The sequence below is a fragment of the Aphelocoma coerulescens genome, chromosome 17, assembly GCF_041296385.1.
Source record: "Aphelocoma coerulescens isolate FSJ_1873_10779 chromosome 17, UR_Acoe_1.0, whole genome shotgun sequence".
Taxonomy (NCBI): Eukaryota; Metazoa; Chordata; class Aves; order Passeriformes; family Corvidae; genus Aphelocoma; species Aphelocoma coerulescens.
This window is the reverse complement of record NC_091030.1, coordinates 331,467-351,240: the sequence shown is the minus strand read 5'-3', so window position 1 is coordinate 351,240 and position 19,774 is coordinate 331,467. Positions and strand designations below refer to the sequence as shown.

The 19,774-nt window shown below is 62.9% G+C and overlaps 3 protein-coding genes across 4 annotated transcripts; 2 read left to right on the top strand and 1 right to left on the bottom strand.

Annotated features, from left to right (window-relative positions):
* The first annotated feature begins 762 nt into the window (after positions 1-762).
* On the top strand, positions 763-2,385 carry PHPT1 (phosphohistidine phosphatase 1). Its single transcript, XM_069031879.1, has 3 exons — positions 763-949; positions 1,114-1,238; positions 2,010-2,385. Exons 1-3 carry the CDS (start codon positions 808-810, stop codon positions 2,100-2,102), a joined length of 360 nt encoding a protein of 119 aa, XP_068887980.1. The 5' UTR covers positions 763-807; the 3' UTR covers positions 2,103-2,385.
* Positions 2,386-4,419: 2,034 nt separating this feature from the next.
* Positions 4,420-14,948, top strand: MAMDC4 (MAM domain containing 4). Of its 2 annotated transcripts, XM_069031878.1 has the most exons (29): positions 4,420-4,530; positions 5,108-5,221; positions 5,582-5,755; positions 5,967-6,107; positions 6,365-6,510; positions 6,628-6,712; positions 6,946-7,074; positions 7,316-7,462; positions 7,608-7,702; positions 7,969-8,127; positions 8,420-8,504; positions 8,908-9,057; positions 9,358-9,462; positions 9,648-9,779; positions 10,023-10,153; positions 10,246-10,351; positions 10,626-10,742; positions 10,954-11,088; positions 11,198-11,328; positions 11,400-11,616; positions 11,948-12,085; positions 12,190-12,311; positions 12,397-12,487; positions 12,692-12,838; positions 13,132-13,266; positions 13,512-13,639; positions 13,715-13,829; positions 13,952-14,127; positions 14,690-14,948. In XM_069031878.1, exons 1-29 carry the CDS (start codon positions 4,485-4,487, stop codon positions 14,729-14,731), a joined length of 3,639 nt encoding a protein of 1,212 aa, XP_068887979.1. In that variant the 5' UTR covers positions 4,420-4,484; the 3' UTR covers positions 14,732-14,948. The 2 variants fall into 2 exon arrangements, with proteins under 2 accessions (XP_068887979.1, XP_068887978.1); XM_069031877.1 differs by lacking the exon at positions 4,420-4,530 and having other exon boundaries at positions 5,014-5,221.
* Positions 14,949-15,960: 1,012 nt separating this feature from the next.
* EDF1 (endothelial differentiation related factor 1) lies at positions 15,961-19,125 on the bottom strand. Its single transcript, XM_069031880.1, has 5 exons — positions 19,013-19,125; positions 18,836-18,887; positions 17,685-17,845; positions 17,038-17,131; positions 15,961-16,514 (listed from the first exon to the last, which is right to left on the bottom strand). Exons 1-5 carry the CDS (start codon positions 19,088-19,090, stop codon positions 16,453-16,455), a joined length of 447 nt encoding a protein of 148 aa, XP_068887981.1. The 5' UTR covers positions 19,091-19,125; the 3' UTR covers positions 15,961-16,452.
* Between the last annotated feature and the right edge of the window lie 649 nt (positions 19,126-19,774).

Below are 19,774 nucleotides of genomic sequence, written 5' to 3'. Positions count from 1 at the left end.
ACACCAAGGGGAGGGGGCTGCGGGCGGCCGGCAGTGCTGGGGGATTCGGGGGGTGACGGGAGCACAGCCCAAAGTTTGCCCTGGAGCCCAGAGCCTGGCGAGCCCCTGCAGAGCCCCCTCGGGTGAGGGGTGCTTGGCCAGAGCGGGGGCACCCCACACTCCCCCAACGCCTGCCCACCGGGCTGCCACCCACCCAGAGCCCCCCGGGCCTGCCCCAGGGCCCCCCCAGCGCCGGGGGTCCCGCAGCGGCCATGCCCAGGGGCTGGTGTTGGGCGGCACCAGGACCGTGTCCCCACCGTGTCTGTGTGTCCTGGGCGTGTTACTGCGGGAGCGTCAGGTGCTGGGGGTGACCTGGGGTCTCCCGGGACCCCACGCGGTCTCTGGGCACAGAGCGCGGCAGGGCTGGGGGTCCCTGGACGCTGCCGGGGGAGGGCGGGGAGCGGCCGCGGTGAGGGATCGGCGGGGGGCGGGCGGGGGGGTGTCTGACCGGGGTCGGGGGTAATCGCCAGTGAGGGCGACCATGGCGGGGCCGGGTCTGCCCGGGGCGGGGATCAGGGAAGGGGAGGCAGATCCGGGCCCGCGGCCAAGGCCCCGCACCCGCCCGGCCCCGCTCCCCGCTCCCCGGCCCGGGCCCGGGCCCAGCCTCCGCCCCCGGAGCCGCTGCCCGGCGGGACCCCTGCTGTGGGCGGGGCCTGGCGCTGCCGGCGCTGATTGGGCACTGGGCGGAGGAGGCGGGAACACGGGGAGGGGCCGGGCGCTGATTGGGTGCCGGGCCGGACGAGGCGGGCGCGGCGGGGAGCGGCGGTCATGGCGGGCGCGGCGCTGTCGCGGGTGCCGGACGTGCAGATCGATGGCGACGGCGTCTTCAAGTACGTGCTGGTGCGGGTGCGCGGGGCCGGTGCGCCCGCCAAGGACGTCGTGCGAGGCCACGGCTGGGCCGAGTACCACGGTGAGGGAAGTCGGGAGTGCGGGGTGGGGCTCTGGCCCGGGGGTGCCGGAGGAAGCGGCCGCAGGCCCCGGGGGCGGGCAGGGGCTTGGTGGGGGTCTGGCCCGTCCCGGGGCGGCGGCTGAGGCGGGGGGGTCCCCGCGCCCTCCCCCGCTCCCTCCCTGCAGCCGACTTGTTCGAGCGCACCGCGGAGGAGCTGGCGCGGCACGGCCTGAGCTGCGAGTGCCTGGGCGGCGGCCGCGTCTCCCACCGGCCCGAAGAGAGGAAGATCCACGTCTATGGGTACTCGGTGGTAAGCGGAAGCCGGGGGGCACCCACGCGTGGACGCGGCATCTCCCTCTCCGGTGTGGGTGCCACTGACCGCGGCCGAGCTGGCACCGCGTCCGCTCGGGGTGGAAGGGGCGGGCGGGGCGGCGCTCCCGGGGGTCCCGGGCGCTCTCCCGAGTGCCGCAGGGAGGGGAGACTTGGCAGAGCCTTTTCGGGTGGGCGGTGCTTGGCCAGAGCGGGGTCTCCCCATGAACCCCCCAGCACCTGCCTGTGGGGCTGCCACACACACGGAGCCCCCGTGGGTCCCGTGGGGTCCCGCAGTGGCTGTGCCCAGTGCTGGGTGCTGCCGGGGGGGATTGGGCTGCACAAGAACCGTGTCCCCACTTTCTGTGTGTCCTGAGAGCATTCCTGCAGGAGTGTCAGGTGCTGTAGGGGCCCTGTAAGGGTGACTGGAGGCACCGCCGGGGACATCACCGGCATGGTGGGTCCCTGGATGCTGACCCTGGCCCAGGGCTGTGCTGCAGCACCAGCTGTGCTGAGTGCAGAGCCCAGCTGGGACCAGGGCAGGGTGGTCCACAGTGCACCCAGTTTTCCCAGCTTCAGGGTGGCACTGTCCTCTTGCCTGGATGCTACGCTTGCCTGAGCTGGAGTCAGGCAGAGCTGCCACAGAAGGGTTGGCACAGGCTCTGTGGCCTCTCTGCTGCTGGGGTCTGCTGGAGCTGCCCTGGGGACTTGCCACGCTTCCCTGCAGGTGGTCACCCTCCAGCTCTCCTTGGGAACCCTCTTTCCTATGCAGGGCTTTGGACGAGCTGACCATGCTGTGACCACAGAGAAGCTGAAGGCCGAGTATCCCGACTACGAGATCACCTGGGCGGATGAAGGGTACTGACTCCTCTGTCTGTGGTGCCAGCCCGGAGCTGGCACAGCTGCACACGGCGCCGGGGCGGTGGCAGCGGGCTCCCCGTGCTCGGCGGTGCTCCAGGCTCTCCTCATTTTCCTCTGTGTTGAACTCGCCCATTCTCCGCCATCACCGGACTGTCCCCATGCCGGGTGCTCCCACCTCCCTGGCATGGCAGAGCTGGTGAAGCCAGTGGTTGCTCTGCCCCGGCCTCCTGGTGCCAGGGGCTCATCCCACGTGTATCTGTGAGAATTAAAGTTGTTGGGGGAGCACAGCTGCTTGGATGGCCATGCTCACAGCTCGGCTGCTCCTTCCCTGCTCTGGGTTGTGCCTGCTGGCAGTGGAAGGGACCTGCCAGGATTTCAGCCCCTTGAGCAGGGGCCTGGCATGGGAGCAGGCAGAGTCTGGGGTGGGGACAGCAGGAGGTGTATCAGGATTTGCCTTGGAAAGGGCTGAGGCAGGATGTGCTGTGCAGGGTCAGGAGATGGACTCGATAGTCCTTGTGGGTCCCTTCCAATGCAGGGAATTCCATGATTCTGTTCTAGAATTAGGCTGCTGGGAGCTGTGACCAGGTGGGGTTTGAGAATCTCCCCAGCTTGGACTCCCCAGCAGCCTGGGAGCCTGCTCTGGTTTTGACAACCCTCACAGGAAAAAAGGTTTTTCTTTTAGTGGCATTTGCTGTTCTTGCTGTCTTGGCCCTTGCTGGGACACTCCCTGCTCGAAGGCTCGGCTCCCTGCACCCTCCTGCCAGGGCTTACCTGGGTGACATCCCCCTACACCTTCTCCAAACTGGGCACATCCAGCTCAGCCTTTCCTCATGGGAAGTCCAGTCCCATCATCTTCATCAGGGAATCTCCTTCTGTGGAGATACTCAAAACCCATCTGGACACATCCTCCAGGGAACCCTCCTGGAGCAGAGGGGTGGGATGGGGTGACCTCCAGTTGTGCCTTCCATTCTGTGCTATCCTGTGATCATCATCACAGCCCCTGGCTCGATCTGCTCCAGTATGCCCACATCTCATACTGGGAGCCCAGCATCCCCAGTGGAAAGGGGAGGGCTCACACCTGTGAGAGCTGCTCTGCCCATGGCACCCAGGAGGCCGGTGGCTACTCTGCCAGTGGCCATGGCACTGGCCCACGGCCAGCTCAGAGCAGGGCAGGGCTTCTGCTCTCCAGCATGCCTGGGCTGAGGGATGTGGGGCTGCTGACCCCCACTGGGCCTTGCTGGCGCTGGGCAAAGGAGCTGAGCCTGTGTTTTACTGCCCCTGATGTAATCCCCCTGCAATCTGCGGTCCAAGGCCGTCAGCTCAAGGGGAGGATCTGCTCAACGGGGGCCCTCTCTGGGCACGGTGGCTGTGGCAGCAGAGGTGAGGGGGCTCCTGTCGGGTAGCAGCCCCTGCTTCCCCTGCCCAGGTGGGGAAACCGGTGGGGGCAGTAGTTGCCATCACCAGGCAACACTGGTGGTGACCTTTGGGGCTCTGGCCTCCAAGCCATGCTTCTTCCAGGCTCATCAGCCCTTGCTGGAGCTCTGCCAGGAGTGTTCTGCCCCAGGAATGACCTGGTTGTGGCCCTGGAGGTGTGCCCCTTCGCCCCATGGCAGTCATGAGCTGGGTGCTGAGATGCTCCTGCCAGCCAGAGCAGAGCAGGCAGGGTGAGGACCGGCTCCTACCGATGGCATCACAGGATCCCCAGGCTCCAGGGAGCCTCCTTTAGGCTTCCAGTGCCTAAAGGGGCTCCAAGAGAGCTGGAGAGGGACTTCGGACAAGAGCTTGGAGTGACAAGAGAAGAGGGAATGGCTTCCCACTGCCAGAGGGGAGGGTAAAATGGGATATTGGAGATACTGCTGACTCCCAGCTCAGCTGTTCTCCTTGCCCAGAGTGCAGCCCACTGCCAACCCTGCACCCAAAGGCTGTCCCACTCTCCTTATGCGCAGGGACTGGCAGAGCCCCCATGTCCCTAGCAGAGGTTCCAGCTTCCCCCACAGGGCTGGCAGCATCCCTGGCTCGGCAGGAAGCGTTCTCATCCCTCACCAAGCCGGTGCGTTCCACCGGGCCGTGCCCCATCCCAGCCAGAGTGGCACCCACCTTCTTGTCCTGGGTGGAACACGGGCTGGAGAGGTTCAGTGGGGAAAAGCCGAAGGTCTCCACTGGGGCACCTGGCTCCAGCTCGCTGCTGCGGTGCCGGCGGTGCTGCGTGACGGGATCGCGGTGCGCTGTCCCAGCCGGCACAGCCTCGCCATAAACCCGCTGCCCGGCCGGGAGCCGATAACAGCGGGGCTGAAGTCCAACGCAGGCAGGTCCTGGGGAGCGCATTCCAGCCCGGGGCTCACGGTGTGGCCTCTCCCAGCTGTGTTTTACCGTCGCGGTGGCCGAGATGGCTGCAGGCGGGCAGTCGATGCTGGCCCTCCTGGTGCTGCTGGGTGAGCTCTGCCGACACGGGCGGGGGTTGTGTCGCTGGGGGGAAGGGGCTTCCGTGCTGGCTGCTCCACTCTGGTCCTTCCCGGCAGTTTCCTCCAGCGCCGGGGGCCGGGGCAGGTACAGCCCAGCCCACTGGGCTCTGCTGGTGAAGTCAGCCCGGGGTTCCCAGGGTGAGCGGGAGCTGGAGCCCCCAGCACCGGGCTGGGGATCAGCAATGGCTTTGTTCAGCGTGGGACAGAAAACGCCCAGATTTTCCTGTTTCTTACAAAATGGGGGCTGGGACTCGAAGCACGGGTGCGATATAGCAGAGTCAGTGCCCGGGCAGGCTCTGGCACCCCTAGGCTGACGGTGGGAGGTGGCAGTGCGAGAGGTGTGGGGTGCCGGGGCAGTGACGGGGGGGGGGGGGGGGGGGCCGTCCAAGGGAAGATGCCACTGAGAGCTCAGTATCTGCCCCAGCAGGGTCCCAAACCGAGGTGCCCAGGCAAATGTCACCTGCAGGTCACACGTGCCCTCCGTCACTTGCTGCGGGCACCGTGCCTGGTTCCTGCAGGGTTTTCAGCCCCATTGTCTCTCCCATAGCCAGAACCGTCCTCCCCTGTGGGTCCGTGGTCGTCAACAGCTGCAGCAGCGCGGCTGAGCAGCTCTGCAACTTCGTCTGTGACTGCAGCGACTGCTCGGACGAGAACCAGTGTGGTGGGTGCCCAGACCCCCCAGGCCCCCAGACCCACTCTCAGGCCCTGCTCCTGGGGTGAGGTAGTAAGGGATGTTGTGGGTGCAGGTCCCTGGGGTGATGCTGGTGCCCAGGATGGATGCAGGGCCGCCAGGGTGGGCGCAGATCCATGGGGTAGGGGCAGATCCCTTGTGCAGGTGCCCAGGGTGAACACAGGTTACCTGGGTGCAGGTGAGTCTGCCAGGTGGGTGCAGGATCCCAGGCTGTGTGAAGGTCCCTTGGGCTGGCCACAGGTCCCCTGGGTGGGTGCGGTTCCCTGGGGTGGGCACAGGTCCCCAGGGTGGCCCCAAACCTGCCTTGACCCTCCATCTGCCCACTCTCAGGGTACCTACGGGGCTCAGCAGTGCTGGGCACCCCCTTCACCTGTGACTTCGAGGACAGTGACTGTGGCTGGCAGGACGTGGGCACCTCGACGTATGGATGGGTGCGGGGCCGGGCCAGCCTGGCCATGTGGGGCACGGGGCCTCACTCAGACCACACTCTGGGCACTGACCTGGGTAAGAGGGAGCTGCTTAGTGAGCAGGTTCTGGGCACCCACAGCCCTGCTTTACTGGGCTATGGGTGCCCCGGGGTCAGGGTGACAGGACACCCATCCTTGTAGGGTGCAGGGGATGGAGCAGATCCATGGAGGGGCAGGAGTAGTGCTGGCACAGCTCCGATGCCACCCTATGGGGCTGCAGCCCCTGCTCTGCTTTCTGCCCTCCCCAGGCTGGTTCTTGGTGACCACATCCCCCCCAGCAAAGACCACGGCCACGGCCTGGCTCAGGTCACCAGAGATGCGGGAAGCAGCTGCCACGTGTGAGATCAGAGCCTGGTACCACCTCTCAGGGAGCTGTGAGGGCACCCAAGGTGGGCACAGGCAGCATTGGCTACGGGGCAGTGAGGATGGGAGGCAGTGGGGAGGGATGGGGCCATCTGCCCCTATGGCAGGGACAGAGCCACCTGCACCTTGGGATGGGTCCTTGGCATCCTGTTTGCCTCTTCCATGCAGAGCTGGTGGGACCTGGGGGTCCCAGCTCCAGCCCCCAGAGCTGGCAGGGCTCCATTCATTCCTTTGGGTACCCCAAGATGCCCCGTACCAAGGGCATATTTGGGGCTTCCCTCAGGGCTGAACCAGACAGAGCGGCCGGTGCTGCGCCTGGCTGTGGCACACAGGGACGATGTGGTGGGGCTGTGGCAGAGCCCCGAGCGCAGCAGCGAGGGTTGGCATCAGCTGGTCGCCTACCCCGGCCGGATCACGGAACAGTTCCAGGTGAGACAGTGTCGGTACCTGGGCACTGTCACCATAGCTGGGACCAGAGGAGCTGGGGGATGCTCTGGGACCCCAAGGGGCCTGGGAGCTCATGCCATCCCCATCCTCCCATCACAGTTCATCTTCTCCCTGACACAACCGCCCACCTGCGGGGCAGAGGTGGCACTCGATGACATCATGTTCAGGAACTGTGGCTTACCGGGTGAGTCCCACATCTGCTGGGATATGAGCTGGGATCCTGGGGGAACTGGGTGGGCTGCAAAACCTGGGGGAGCTCTCCTATTGCTCGCTGTGTCTTGGGGCACCGTGTCCTGGCCAGAGCATGAGGTGGGCAGTGAAAACCTGTCCCTTGAGCCACCCCAGGGAATGATGTGGGGGAGCTCACCGTGTCCCTCTGGGACCAGCCACTCGCTGACGTGTGTCCCCCCACCCCAGAGGTCGGGCAGCAGGTCTGCGGGGCCCAGGAGAGCCGCTGCCCCCACGGCTCCTGCCTGGCATGGCATCGTTTCTGCGACGGCACCGACGACTGCGGGGACAGCTCGGACGAGGGCGCAGCGCAGTGCAGTGAGCACCCCTGGCCCCCGGGAGGAGTCCTGCGGATGGGCTGAGGGTCTGCCTTGGTGGGGAAAAGCTGTGCTCTAGGCTGGCAGGCGTCCCCCCAGTTCTGCCCCATGCCCGGGAGGGCAAAATGACCCTGAGGGTTTGCAGAGGGTTGGCATCAGCCCAGCCCATTGCAGGGACCTACCTGTCCAAGAGAGGGCTGGGACCCCGCTCTCCAGGTCACTGTTGTCCCTTCTCCCCACAGAGAACTTCACCCACTGCTCCTTTGACCGTGATCTCTGTGGCTGGGAGGTGGCGACCGGGCCCCCAGTGTGGAGCAGGAACACGAGCCTGAGCCTGGGCACCTCCTACAGCGCTCCCACTCGGGACCACAGCAACAACAGCAGGGCTGGTACGTGGCGTGGCAGAGGTCCCGGCAGAGCCCCACCGCAGGTGGACGTGCCCTGCCGTGACACATGCCTGGGCTCTGCTCAGGACAGTGGTGTCCTGCACCCACCCATCTGCCCGGCTCCACTCAGCCCCAGCGTCTCCTGCAGGTTTTTTCCTCCACGTGGGTGGTGGCCCCACTGCACAGGCTGGTGGCACAGCTCAACTCATCAGCCCCACTTTCCAAGCCACCAACTCCTGTTCTGTGAGTCACATGGGAGGCTGGGACCTCATGTCACAGCCCATGTGGGGACAGTGGTGACGGGACATGGGGCTCCCAGATGTGGGGACCCTCATGTGGGGCTGGGGCTGTGATTGGCCCTTTCTGGGGATGGGTATCAGGTTTTTGGGGGAGGGGGTTGGTGACATCTCTGGTGCCCACTGAGAGCTCTGAGCTCCTCACAGCCCCTCTGTAGGATGCAGGGGGCTGCATGCCCCTGCCCTGAGGCTCACCCTCCTCCCTGTCCCCAGCTTGTGCTGTACTACCACCTCCATGGCTCAGCCACCAGCAACCTCAGCATCTCCTACGTGACCAACTCTACCAAGAACCTGATGAGGGAGAGGATAGGAGACCTGGGCAGCTGCTGGGTCCGGGAGAGAGTGGACTTCATTGTGATGGCTCCCTTCAAGGTGGGCTGGTTCTGTGCTGTGGGGAGCTGGGCTGTCTCTGGGGTCAGGAACTGGAGCTGCACACAGGGGCAGCACCATCCCCCAAGCCCACCGTGGCCGTGCCAGCCCATGCTGTGCACCTCTGTTAGCCGCAGCATCGCCCCTGCTCCCACTGAGTCCCTTGCAGCGGAAAATATGTGTCAGTCCATGACAGTGCTGGCTACCCCATCCCACGGCTCCCTTCTGTCACCCTAATCCCCCCATACAGCACAAAACCCCTTGCTGATGTTGCTGGCATGGTGCTTTCCTGCAGGTGCTGATCGAGGGGGTGACCAGCAGCGGGGGGACCGTGGCCATCGATGACCTGATCCTGTCCCAGGGCTGTGTGAAGGAGCAGGGTGAGCTTCTGGGCAGTGTCCTTCACCCTGCTCCAGTGTGGGCAGCTGTCCCAGGCGTCCTGTGCCCAGGCACCGTCCCTAAAGGACCTGCCACGTGGTCTGCCTGTCCCTCTGCTCGTCACACAGACCATCCTGGGTGCAGCACAGCGAACACTTGCCCTGGGGTGCTGGTGTCTTTGTTCTGTGGCTGTGACACTCCATCCTCTGTGCCAAAACTTGTCCCACAAGGAGTTCTTACTGAGCCCTGGCTCCCCTTCAGCTGGTGGCAGCTGGGCTGGGCTGGGGGAAATGGAGAGCCAGGGAGATGCTTAGGGACAGGGGACAGTGGCTCGAAGGGTTGACACTGATGCTATTGCTGAGCCCTTTCTCCACTGCTCTCCATCCTGGGGTGTTTCATCATCAGAGAAGCCTGTGGTCACGCTGCCGAGCGAGGCAGGTGCCAGCCCCTGCACAGCAGATGAGGTGGCCTGTGACAGTGGGGACTGCATTGCCGCAGAGCTGGCCTGTGACTTTGCTGACACGTGTGCTGATGGCTCCGACGAGAAGCGCTGTGGTGAGAGCCAGGGCAGTCACCTGCACCGGTACCCTGGTGGTGGAGGGAACCAGGCACTCCTGGGCTGGCGTGGCCAGGGCACATGAGTGCCTGCACAGCCCCCGGGAGCACGATGAGCCTGGAGTTTTGGGTTGCCCAGGGAAGCTGTGGCTGCTCCATCCTTGAAAGTGTCCAAGTCTGCTTGGACGGGGCTTGGAATGACCTGGGATAGTAGAAGGTGTCCCTGCCCATGGCAGAGGGGTGGAATGAGATGAGCTTTAAGGTCCTTCCAACCCAAACCAGGATTCTTTGACTTTGCAGGGACAACAACCTTCGAGTCAGGGGCTGGGGGCTGGCACGATGTCAGCGTGGGGCGACTGCGCTGGGGTCTGCAGAGGGTCACTGAACCTGACAGCTTCCTCACAGGTGAGGTTGCTCCCAACACCCAGACAATGCTCTTCAGTGCCCAGCACCACAGGAGCCCCCAGAGCCAGTGCCCAGTGGGTGCCACTGCACAATGGGGGACGACACCCAGGCAGGATACTGGGCTGGGGGTGCTACCAGCGATGTGGGACCCCAGTCCTCACCTCACAGAGTGTTTCTGTGCCCAGGGACTTCCCTGGCCCTCCAGACAGGAGAAGGACAGATGGTGGGTCCTGCGAAGGCACGATCGCCTCCGCTGGGCCCCTCTGGCCCTGCCTGCACCATGGAGATGAGCTACCGCATCCACAGTGACCCCCAAGGTAACCTCCTGCCCATCCCTGGGGTGCCCTCCCTGCTTCCTGCCCCCAGAGCCCCCATGCCCACTTGCGTTTGCTGCCTCTCCCAACCCTGCTTTGCCCCATCACATCATCCTGGAGCAGGGGTGTCTGTGTCCCCATCCGTGTCCCTGAACTCTGGGACCATGGGCTGGTGCCATGGAGGGCTCCCACAGGGTGGCCAGGGGTTTTGGGTGCCCACAGCCTCTGCACCACCTCTTGTTCTAGGCTTCCTCGCCGTCAGCATCGCAGATCACACCACTGGCACCACCCAGCTGGCCTGGCAGACACAAGGTCATGGCAGCACAGCTGGGGGTCGTGTCCGTGTCCCACTGGGCCAGAGAAGCCGGCCCTTCCAGGTGGGCTGGATGCACAGGGACCAGCCTGGGGGGCTTTCAGTGGGATAGTGCCAGTGCTCAGGGCACCCCGGGCTCATGGCTGCTGCCCCCAGGTCGAGCTGCTGGCAATGGTGGATCTCCAGGACACGGTGAATGTCAGTGTTGACAACGTGACATTCGAGCAGTGCTACCTTGACATGGTGTCACCCACGGCTGCGGGTACGGCCAGGAGTGTGTGGGCAGGGAGAGGGACCCCAGACCCTTTCCATGGGGGCTGCCTGGGGGCTGTCACTCTGTCCAAGAACAGGACCAGGGTGCAGAAGGCCAAGCGCCAGGGCCAAGCACATATCCTGCCTTGGCCTGGGACCCCTGCATGGGGTAAACTTGGGGAGTGGGGCAGGGGAGCAGGGGGAAAGAGGCATTTGGGGGACCCATTTGCTTTTGTGGTGTCTTATCCCCTTCCACCTCCACGCTGTCACCTCTCTCTGGCCAGAGCTGTCCTGCAACTTTGAGAGGGACTTGTGTGGCTGGTACCAGGATCTGTCCAGTGACTTCAAATGGGTCCGCAGCATGGGGCAGGGGCATGGCTCTGACCACACCACTGGCTCAGGTAAGGGGCTGGCTGCTCTTTGGGGGAACCCAGGCGCCCAGGGCATAGCCTTCAGTCCCCAGGGCTAAGACATGCCCTGTGCACTCCCAGCAGCCCCATGCCTATGGATCAAGCTCACCTAGGGCAGCCTGGGAACACCCAGATCTGGGCTGTGGGTGATGTGGAACACTCACATTGTGACCCTTCCACCCTGGCTGTCCCCAACATTCAGGCTACTTCTTGTCTGTGGACCCCTCTGTGCCATGGAGCCACGGGCAGAGGGCCCAGCTCCTCACCTCCCACCAGGAGCCAGCCACTGCCCCACGCTGTCTCTCCTTCTGGTACCGCCTGGCCGGCCCACAGATTGGTACGTGCCCCATGGCATCCTCCCGGGCTGCCCCAGCCCAGCTCCACTCTGAGGGCAGCGGGGTCCCCAAGGGGTGCGGGATGGCTGCCCCACGCCGCCCTCTGCCCAGGCACCCTGAACCTCAAGCTGCGGCCGGAGGGAGGGGAGGACGTGGTGCTGTGGACCCGCCGAGGGACCCAGGGCAGCATCTGGCACCGGGCATGGGCGACACTGCCCGCCACGGGCCAGCAGCGGTACCAGGTGAGGAGCAGGCCCCCATGTCCCTGGCACCAGCGAGGTATGGGGCATCTGACACCGCTTCCTGGGGGCAGGTGGCTTTCGAGGTGCTGCACGATGGGTTCCTGGGGGACGTGGGGCTGGATGACCTGGCACAGACAGCAGGCCCCTGTGGGGCCGAGCTCTCCTGCTCCTTCGAGGCGGGGGACTGCGCGCTGGCAGCCAGCGGAAAGGGCACCTGGCAGCGACAGAGCAATGGCACCGGCACCACCGCTGGCCCTGGGACCGACCACACCACCGGCACCGCCGCAGGTACGGCACCGCGGCAGCCCTGCTGCTTCCCTCTGGGTGCCCTCCCTGCCTGCTCTGAGTGTCCTGCCTGTACCCCACACCAGCCCTGCCTGCTCTCCCTGTGTCCTGCCTGCTCTCCCCAGGATGAGCAGAAGGCACTACCACCCAGGGCTCCCCAACCCTGGGACTCCCCAAACCCAGAGTCTCCCAGCCCCAGGGCTCCCTAATCCTGAGGAGGTGCCCAAACTGGGGAGACTCCTTGACCTGGGGGGAAAACCTAGCCCCAGTTGTACCCTAGTGCTCCCCAGCAGGGCTGGGCAGGGGTCATAGCACAGGGACTTCTCTCCCCCAGGCCACTACATGGTGGTGAACACAGGCAGGGACTCCCTGCCTGCAGGGCACACGGCTGCCCTCACCTCCCAGCCCTACCAGCCTTCTGTGCCTGCTCAGTGCCTGGCCTTCTGGTACCAGCTGAGCACTGGGACCCCAGGTGAGCACCACCCACCCTGATACCCCTGGGGACACCTCCAGATGGGTGGGGGCCCCACACAGCACAGCCCTGGACCCCTCCTCCATGCTGGCTGCCCTGGGCAGGCTCCCTCCAGGTGTTCGTGGAGCAGAGCAGGGTGCGGACGAAGGTCCTGAGTGTGAGCACCATGGAGGGGAGCAGCTGGCACCGCAGCCACGTCACCGTCCAGCCCGATGGCGACTGGCAGGTGAGACAGGGCAGGGTGCTGGGGGCAGCTGGCAGTGATGAGGGGTGCATGGAGGCTGCCAGCCTCAGCGTGTCACCCTGCCCAGGTGGTGTTTGAGGCAGTGGGAGCTGGGAGTGACCACGGGTACATTGCGCTGGATGACCTGCATGTGTCGGATGGAGCCTGCCCCGAGCCAGGTGAGAGCCCACCCCACAGGGACACCGTGGATCAGATGGGGGGATGGGACATCCTGTGGGGGCATGTAAGCCATGGGGATGGGGACAGACCTGTTCCTGCCCTGAGCCTGGCCTGGCCCAAAGCTGGGGGTGGTGTGTCCCACCCAGGTGCCTCGTCTCCTACCAGGTAGCACTGGGTGTCTCACAGCCCTTCTTTCCTCCCAGCATCCTGTGACTTCGAGCAGGACACTTGTGGCTGGAGCAGCCCCTCGGACCCCCGCTTGCACAGCTTGGCCTGGGGCTGGAAGAGCGGGGTCACCCTGGCCAAGTACCCCAGCCCCGAGCAGGATCACACCCTGGGCACAAGGAATGGTAGGAAACACCCATCCCTGCCCGGGCACCCTGGCATGGCCAGAGCGAGGAAGAGGAGCTGGGGCTGGATGGGGTCAGCTCAGTACATCCTGTGAGGCCTGGCTCCACAGCAGCCCTGATGCCCTCTTTGCCTGGGAGGGACAGCTCAGTTCCAAGGGCAGTGAGATGTAGGGCTGGTTTGTGTCGTCCTCCAGGTATCACTCTGGGCATTTTGGGGTAGAGTGGGACAAGCAGGGTGGGACAAATGGATGCAGGACTGGGGGACACCCTGTGCTCTGTCCCTGCCTGCCCAGGTCACTACATGCACTTCGACACCAGCGCGCTGGGTGCCAGGGGCACCAGTGCCCTGCTGGAGAGCCCACCCCTGCCCGCGGCCACCGACTCCTGCCTGCGCTTCTGGTACCACATGGACATCGCGGAGCACCTCTGTGAGCACTGCAGGGGCGGGGAGGAGGTGCCATCCCTGGGTGTCGTGTATGGCAGTGGGGGCCTCAGTCCTCCCCACCCTTGGACCATGGACACTCTGCTTCGGCTCCAGCTGGGCAGTGGGGATGGCCCATTCCCTCTGGGTGCTGCCAGCCCAGTAGGGGATGGCATGGCTGGGAGGGCTCGATGGCGCTCGTGGGCTCAGGGCAGCTGCTGATGCCAGCACACCTGTGCCTCACCCTTGCAGCCAGCGGGGAGCTGCGGGTGACGCTGCACGGCGCGGCGGGGCAGCGCACCGTGTGGAGCGTGGCGGGGCACCGCAGCCAGGGCTGGCAGGGCGCCGTGGTGCCGGTGCAGAGCCCCGGGGAGTTCCAGGTAAGCGGGGCCACCCTGGGGTGCAGGGTGACTGTGGGCGTGCATCAGCCCCCCAGACCCCACCTTCCCCCGCAGATCAGCTTTGAGATCACCACACGGAGGTGGCCAGTGGAGGGGACAGTGGCACTGGATGACATCATGTACAGCGCCAGGGTGGGCTGCCATTCCAGCCCGGAGAGTCCAGTGGAAGGTGCGTGGGGGCCAATTCCGGCTGTGAAAGGTCAACCCAGAGCTGCCCAGGGTGCTGGGCTGAGGCTGGAGGCAGCTCTCTGGGCAGTGGGTCAAGCCTGACAGCATTTCCTCTCCCTGCAGAGAAACCCTCTGGCAGCTTCGTGGCAGAGGTGGTGCTCAGCCTGCTCCTGGCCCTCATCATCGTGGCGCTGGTGGCTGCTGGGGGCTGGTACTGGCTGAAGCCACGAGGGCAGGCGAGCAGGACAGCAGCAGAGAGTAACAGTCCCCAGGGCTTTGACAACATCACCTTCCGAGATGTAAGGACAGGGTGAAGGACTTTGCTGATTACCCCAGCTGTGCCAAAACAGTGTTTTCCTAAAAGCTCAGCAAATGCCAGCGGCTTCTCCCTGACCCCGCGTTCCGCCAACGTGACAGGGAGGTGCAAAGGGCTCTGCCTCTTATCTGCTTGTTGACAAACAAGTGACCTGGAGCTGTAGGACAGGCCTAAAAATGCTGCTGCCACAGGCAGCTGCTCCAGAAAGAGCTGAGTGTGCTCCCACCCCCAAGCCTTGTGGGAAGGGGATCTGACAAACCTGGCGCATCCTCACTCAGCCAGCACTCAAATCTGTGCAAGATTTAAGGCTTAAGCTGCAGGTCCCTTGGATAGATGTGGTGCCATCTGCAGCAGAGCCACCAGCCTCAGCATGGACTCCAATAACAAACCTGGAGACCCCTGGGCGCCCTGGGGGTTTGGTGCCTCTGCCAGGGTCACAGGAGGCTGACACACAGATCGTCCTCACTGCAGCCTGGAAGAAATCCTGGTGTTTCACAGCAGACAGCCCATGTTCATCATCAATTCCCACTCACTTTTCTTTGCAGGACAAGGTCATTATATCTCCAAGGGAGCAGGATGAGGCTTGAAATCAGCAGCCAGCAGCAGGAATTGCCCGCTCCCCCAGGCAGACCATCCCTCGACAGGAACCCACACTCCAGCAGTTGCCCGCTCTTTGCCCCAGCACGGGGAGCTGGCGACCCCGGGAGCTGGCCCCGCAGAGGGACACAGCGCTGTCACCACTACCTCCAAGTGCTCGGGAAAAGTGTTTTTGTTGTTTGTAACATGAACTTTCTGCTCCCAAGACACAGCAACATGCCCGTGCTTTGGCAGGCAGGAGGAGGGGGAGCTCTCATCCAAACAGGGTTCTGGCCATGGGAGGCAGGGTGAAGTGTGGGGTCCTGGCCCCCAGAGCTGGGAACAGCAGTGGGTGCTGCAGAGGGTGCAAGCCACTTCCCAAGCCCTGGACAAAGCACAAGAGCTCCCAGGGCACAGAGACCCCATGGGGAGGAAGCCCAGTGCCTCTGCTGGTGTTGGGAAGTGGTAGGTGGGAGGGTAGGGAGCAGAGGGGGGCACCACACAGCATGCCTGAGGGTACAGGTGCCCACACCTGCTGCCCACACACCTTGCCAGCACACTTCATAATTTGTCTTTAAATGTCACTGGGAAACCCAAAAATGTTCCTGAGGTGCAGGCTGGGCTCAGGGCCTGGACCCCCATCCTGCACCCAGCATGCCCCCAGCCCAGGACCCCTCCCTCACCCCCAGCTTTCACACCCTAACACTGTGAACTCCGAGCCCAGCCCCACACACAGCCCAGGTCAGCCCCTGCACACCAAGCAGCCCACCAGGATCCTGCTACCCCCAGCCCCCATGCCCAGCTGGAGGGGCCTGGGAGATCCTGCTTGTCTCCCTCTCACCCAGCTGTGTCCCCCTTAGGTGATGCCTCAGTCAGGCCAAGCACCATCCCCACGGCCCTGTCCTGCCTGCAGAAATGAGGCCCTAACAGAGCTGAGGAAGGGCACAAGGAGGGCTCAGGCTTTACCTGAGGTCTCTGCACCTGCCTGGCTCTGCAGCTGCCCACAGCCTCCCCTCACACCCACAGCACTGATTCCATCTCTGGGCTGCGGGCCAAGCTGCACCATGCCCAATGCAGGGAGAGGTGACACAGCCAGGAAGGCTGTGACAGTGCTGGCCCTCATCCCAAGCACCCCAGGAGTCCCTTTAATTACAATCCCAGAAGGAAGAGGTGGTGCAGCTCCAGTCACACCCAGCCACAACATTTACTACCAGCTGGTCACATGCAGCAGCTCCCCATGGCAACTGAAGGGTATCAAACTTTATTATAGATCTCTTTAAAACAGGCTGGAAAGAACAAACCAAACTCATTGAGATACAGTGACCGAGCCATCATTTCTGATCAAGCCCCAACTCTCTCAAGTCATTTATATATAATATATCTCACCCGTCCCCAAACTGTTTCAATTATAGGATCACATTTCAGACCACCCTAAGTGCCTTAACATCAGCTGCTGCTAACACCACAATGCATGTTTTCTGGCAAATCAGAGGCAGGGTTTGGGTTTTTTCTTGGGGTTTAGATCCTCAATCTCTGAAAAGGAGGAAGGAAAAACAAACATCAGGAAAATTGCTTCTTTAAGGTTGCCTTTTTACAGCAGGTACAGATTCAGCGGATTTCCCCCCAAAAGCAAGTCTGAAACCCTCTTGTTCAGCTTGGCAATATGCAGAGTGGTTGAGGAAAACCAGCTGGGCCAGATCAGTCTGAGCAAACTGATTTCGAGGCTTTGTTGTCATTTCCCTTTGGGGCCGGTTTCCAGCGGTTTTCCAATGTCCTTTCCACGCAGTTTGAGGCCTGGAATAAGACAAAGGAGATCACCACCATCAGCACTCAACCATTCACCCAGTAACTTTATTTCCACCAATTTCAGCCTTAAGGAAGAGAATATCCAGAAAGAGAGCAGAGTTCAGGAGAATCCTACTTTAGTTTCTAGGAGCACCAGACCAACTTCAAACAAAAACCGCCTGTCTTCCTAGGAGAAGGGATCTGAACCAGCCCAGGAGAGTAAAACCAACACTGAATCCTTCCACAAGTGCAATCAAGCTTCCATGGCTCTCAGCATCTCAGAGGTTTTGGGGGCAAGCACACAGGGATGGTCCCCAGGGCACAGCCCCACGCGTGAAGGTGCAGACAAAGATCACGGGCTCCCAGCTCTGGCTCAGTCAGCAGATCCAGGTTTTATCAGAACACGACTTAATGGCACCGCACCCACGATAAACTCGAGTCAGCAATGCTCCTCACAGGAAAGAGGTAAACACCATCCCCCAAACCAGCCCTCCAAATACTGGCAGTGTTCCCAAAGTCTCCCTTAACTCACCGATGGCTCTTTCGATCTTGCCCATGACCTGGTTATTGGGGATTGCTCGTCCTGATTCGTAGTCGGCGATGACTTGTGGTTTTTCATTGATTTTCTGCAAAGAGAGGAGGAGTCTCAAACACAGCAACACTCAGCAGCAGCCCCCCAGGACTCACACAGATAGGGAACAGCCCCTCATTACGCCAGGACAGATGACAAAGTGCTGCTCCAAAGCTGACTCCCTCCCCACCGGCACCTCCCTGCAGTGTCCCAGCACTGGTGACATCCATCCTGAACAGACTTTGACCTCCCTGCTTTTCAGGAGGAGTAGGAACACCAGGGATTGCTGTTCCTTCAGACAGCAGAGAGTTGCTAACACTGCTCAGGCCTGATGGTACAAATCCCTCAGGTTGGTGTGAGCTGCTGGGAGGAAGGGGGGAGCAGCCTCCCACCAGCTCAGCAACCCCAGACAGGCTCTGCCTCCAACCTGGGGCTCAAGAGCTGCACAGACAAACCTCAGAACTTTTCCCAGACAACTGAAGCTGCCGGGACATGAGAGACCAGAGGTGCTGCATTCCCCAAACTTCAGCCCATGACACCATCCCCCTGCAGCTGCCCACGAGAGGACAGGAGAGGTGCCCACCCCCACCTGCAGCTGCTGCACTCACCGTGGCCAGGTCCTTCTGCGTGAGGCCCTTGCTCTGCCGGCCCTGCTGGATCACTTTGCCCACCTCCAGGGAAACTCTGTCATGGTGCAGCTCCTCTGTTTCACGGTCGAGCTTGGCCGTGTTCTTTGTAATGAAGTGTTGTTTGTTCTGGCCTGCTGCCCCTGTCATTAGAAGCAAGAACAAAAAAACAACCAAGGACAAACAAAATAAGGCTCAGAGCTGTGCCAAGAAGTATCAAAGGACTTTTTCCAAGCCCTCAGCTGCCCAGGATCCCAGGGAGCTGTCAGTATTTCAGCATGCCAACATCAGCATTGATCTCTCCCAGACCGTGCCCATCAGGGAACATTATCTTAGCCCTGTGCACATCTGGCCATGCAGAGCCCTTCCCTTTCCCTACTTCACACCTGAACTTCACTCCAGATAGGGCAGGTCTTGCTTTTCCTTGGGGATTTAGTGCTCAAACTTTGCTGCAGACACACGTTTGTGCTGCAGCACAAAGGGGTCAATACTTGAACTTGAATCATGCTCACTCAGGCATGAGGCAGCATGAATAAGTGACCTTTAAGCAATTTTCTGACACCTTTTATACATAAAGTCTAACTGTACTTAGCTTTGCTGAAAGGCTGAGCTTCAAAAACACATTGTTTGTTTTCTCTCATTTTAGATATAGTATTTAAGTCCTAGTTTAAATCCTTTCCCTCACACGAGTCTCTGAAATTCAGTTTCCCAAAAAAGCTGACTAAACCTTTTTCAAGGATCGTCTCTCTATTTATTTCCAACCATCAGAACCTGCTCCCTGCAGTGAGAGAACCTGACAATTTACATCGGAGAGGAAACAAGGAACTTTTAAAGAGCAGCGCCATAGGAAGATAGGCAGCCATTCAAATCCTCAAGAAAAATAAGCTGCGAAAACGCGGAGCTTAAGTTTTGTGATCACGAAAACTCTCCCAAGATCTCTGCAGGAAGCAGGGAGAGCTTTGCCCTGGGCAACCAGACACGAAGGGGCAGTTCCAGGGGCGCTTTCCCGGCGGCTCCCCGGGCTGCGCCTTAGGCCCGGTCCGGCCCAGCCGGGCGGTGCCACCTCCGGCCCCTTCTCCCCATCCCAGGCGGCCGCCCCACACCGAACCGGGCCTCCCCCGCGGGATACCCACACTTCTTGGAGGTCTCCACGTCCTCCCCGCGCCGCTGGGCCGCCAAGATCGCCTGGGGAGAGAGCGAAGGTGCGCGGTGAGCGCGGCGCCGCTCGGAGCGGCGGCCTCGACCGCGCCAAGCCCGGGCCGGGCGCCTGCCCGGTCCCGCACCGGGCCCCCACCGCGCCCCCCGCTGACCTGCTTGGACTTGGCCTGGGCCGCGCTCGGGCCCTTCTTGCGCAGCACCGTGACCGTGTCCCAGTCGCTCTCCGCCATCGCTCCGACCCCGCCCGGGCCGCGCCCGCCGCCGGGCCCCGCCCAGAGCCCGCCCCGGGGGCGTGGCCGCGCCGCGCGCGCTGATAGGGCGAGGCGCGCGCCCTTCAGGAGAGGCGGCCGCTCATAGGCGGGGACACGCGCGAGCGCAGCGGGCGGGACCGAGGCTCCCGCACGGACTGTTGGCTTAACAGCACCCGGGCGTGACGCAGCTCCGTCTGATAGGCGCAGCGCCCTGCCAATCATCTCGCCAGCTATGCGATTGGCTGCTGCGCACGCCAGCCTGAGGGCGGACGGCACGTGCCTATGCACGCTACGATTGGCTGCTGTCTCTGCCAGTCACCTCGTACCCGGCAGCGATTGGTTTGTTCTGCGGCGCTGTCAGACCCGTTGACCAATAGTCGTGCCCGGCTGAGCCGAGCCGAGCATGCGCAGTGCTGCGGTTCGCCGTGTCGGTTCCGCCCGGCCCGCTGGTACCGGGCGCGCCTGGGGGTCCCGGAGGGGCCTTGGTGCCCGGAGGGAGCCCTGCAGAGCGTCCAGAGGACGGACACGGGCATGGAGAGGGTCCCGAGGGGCCAAGGGAGGAGGGGCTTGAGGGCACTGAGTTGGTTCAGCCTAGAGAAGGCGATGCTGAGAACAGACCTCACCGGGGGCTGCAGCTCCGGTCTCTGCTCCCTGGGACAGGGT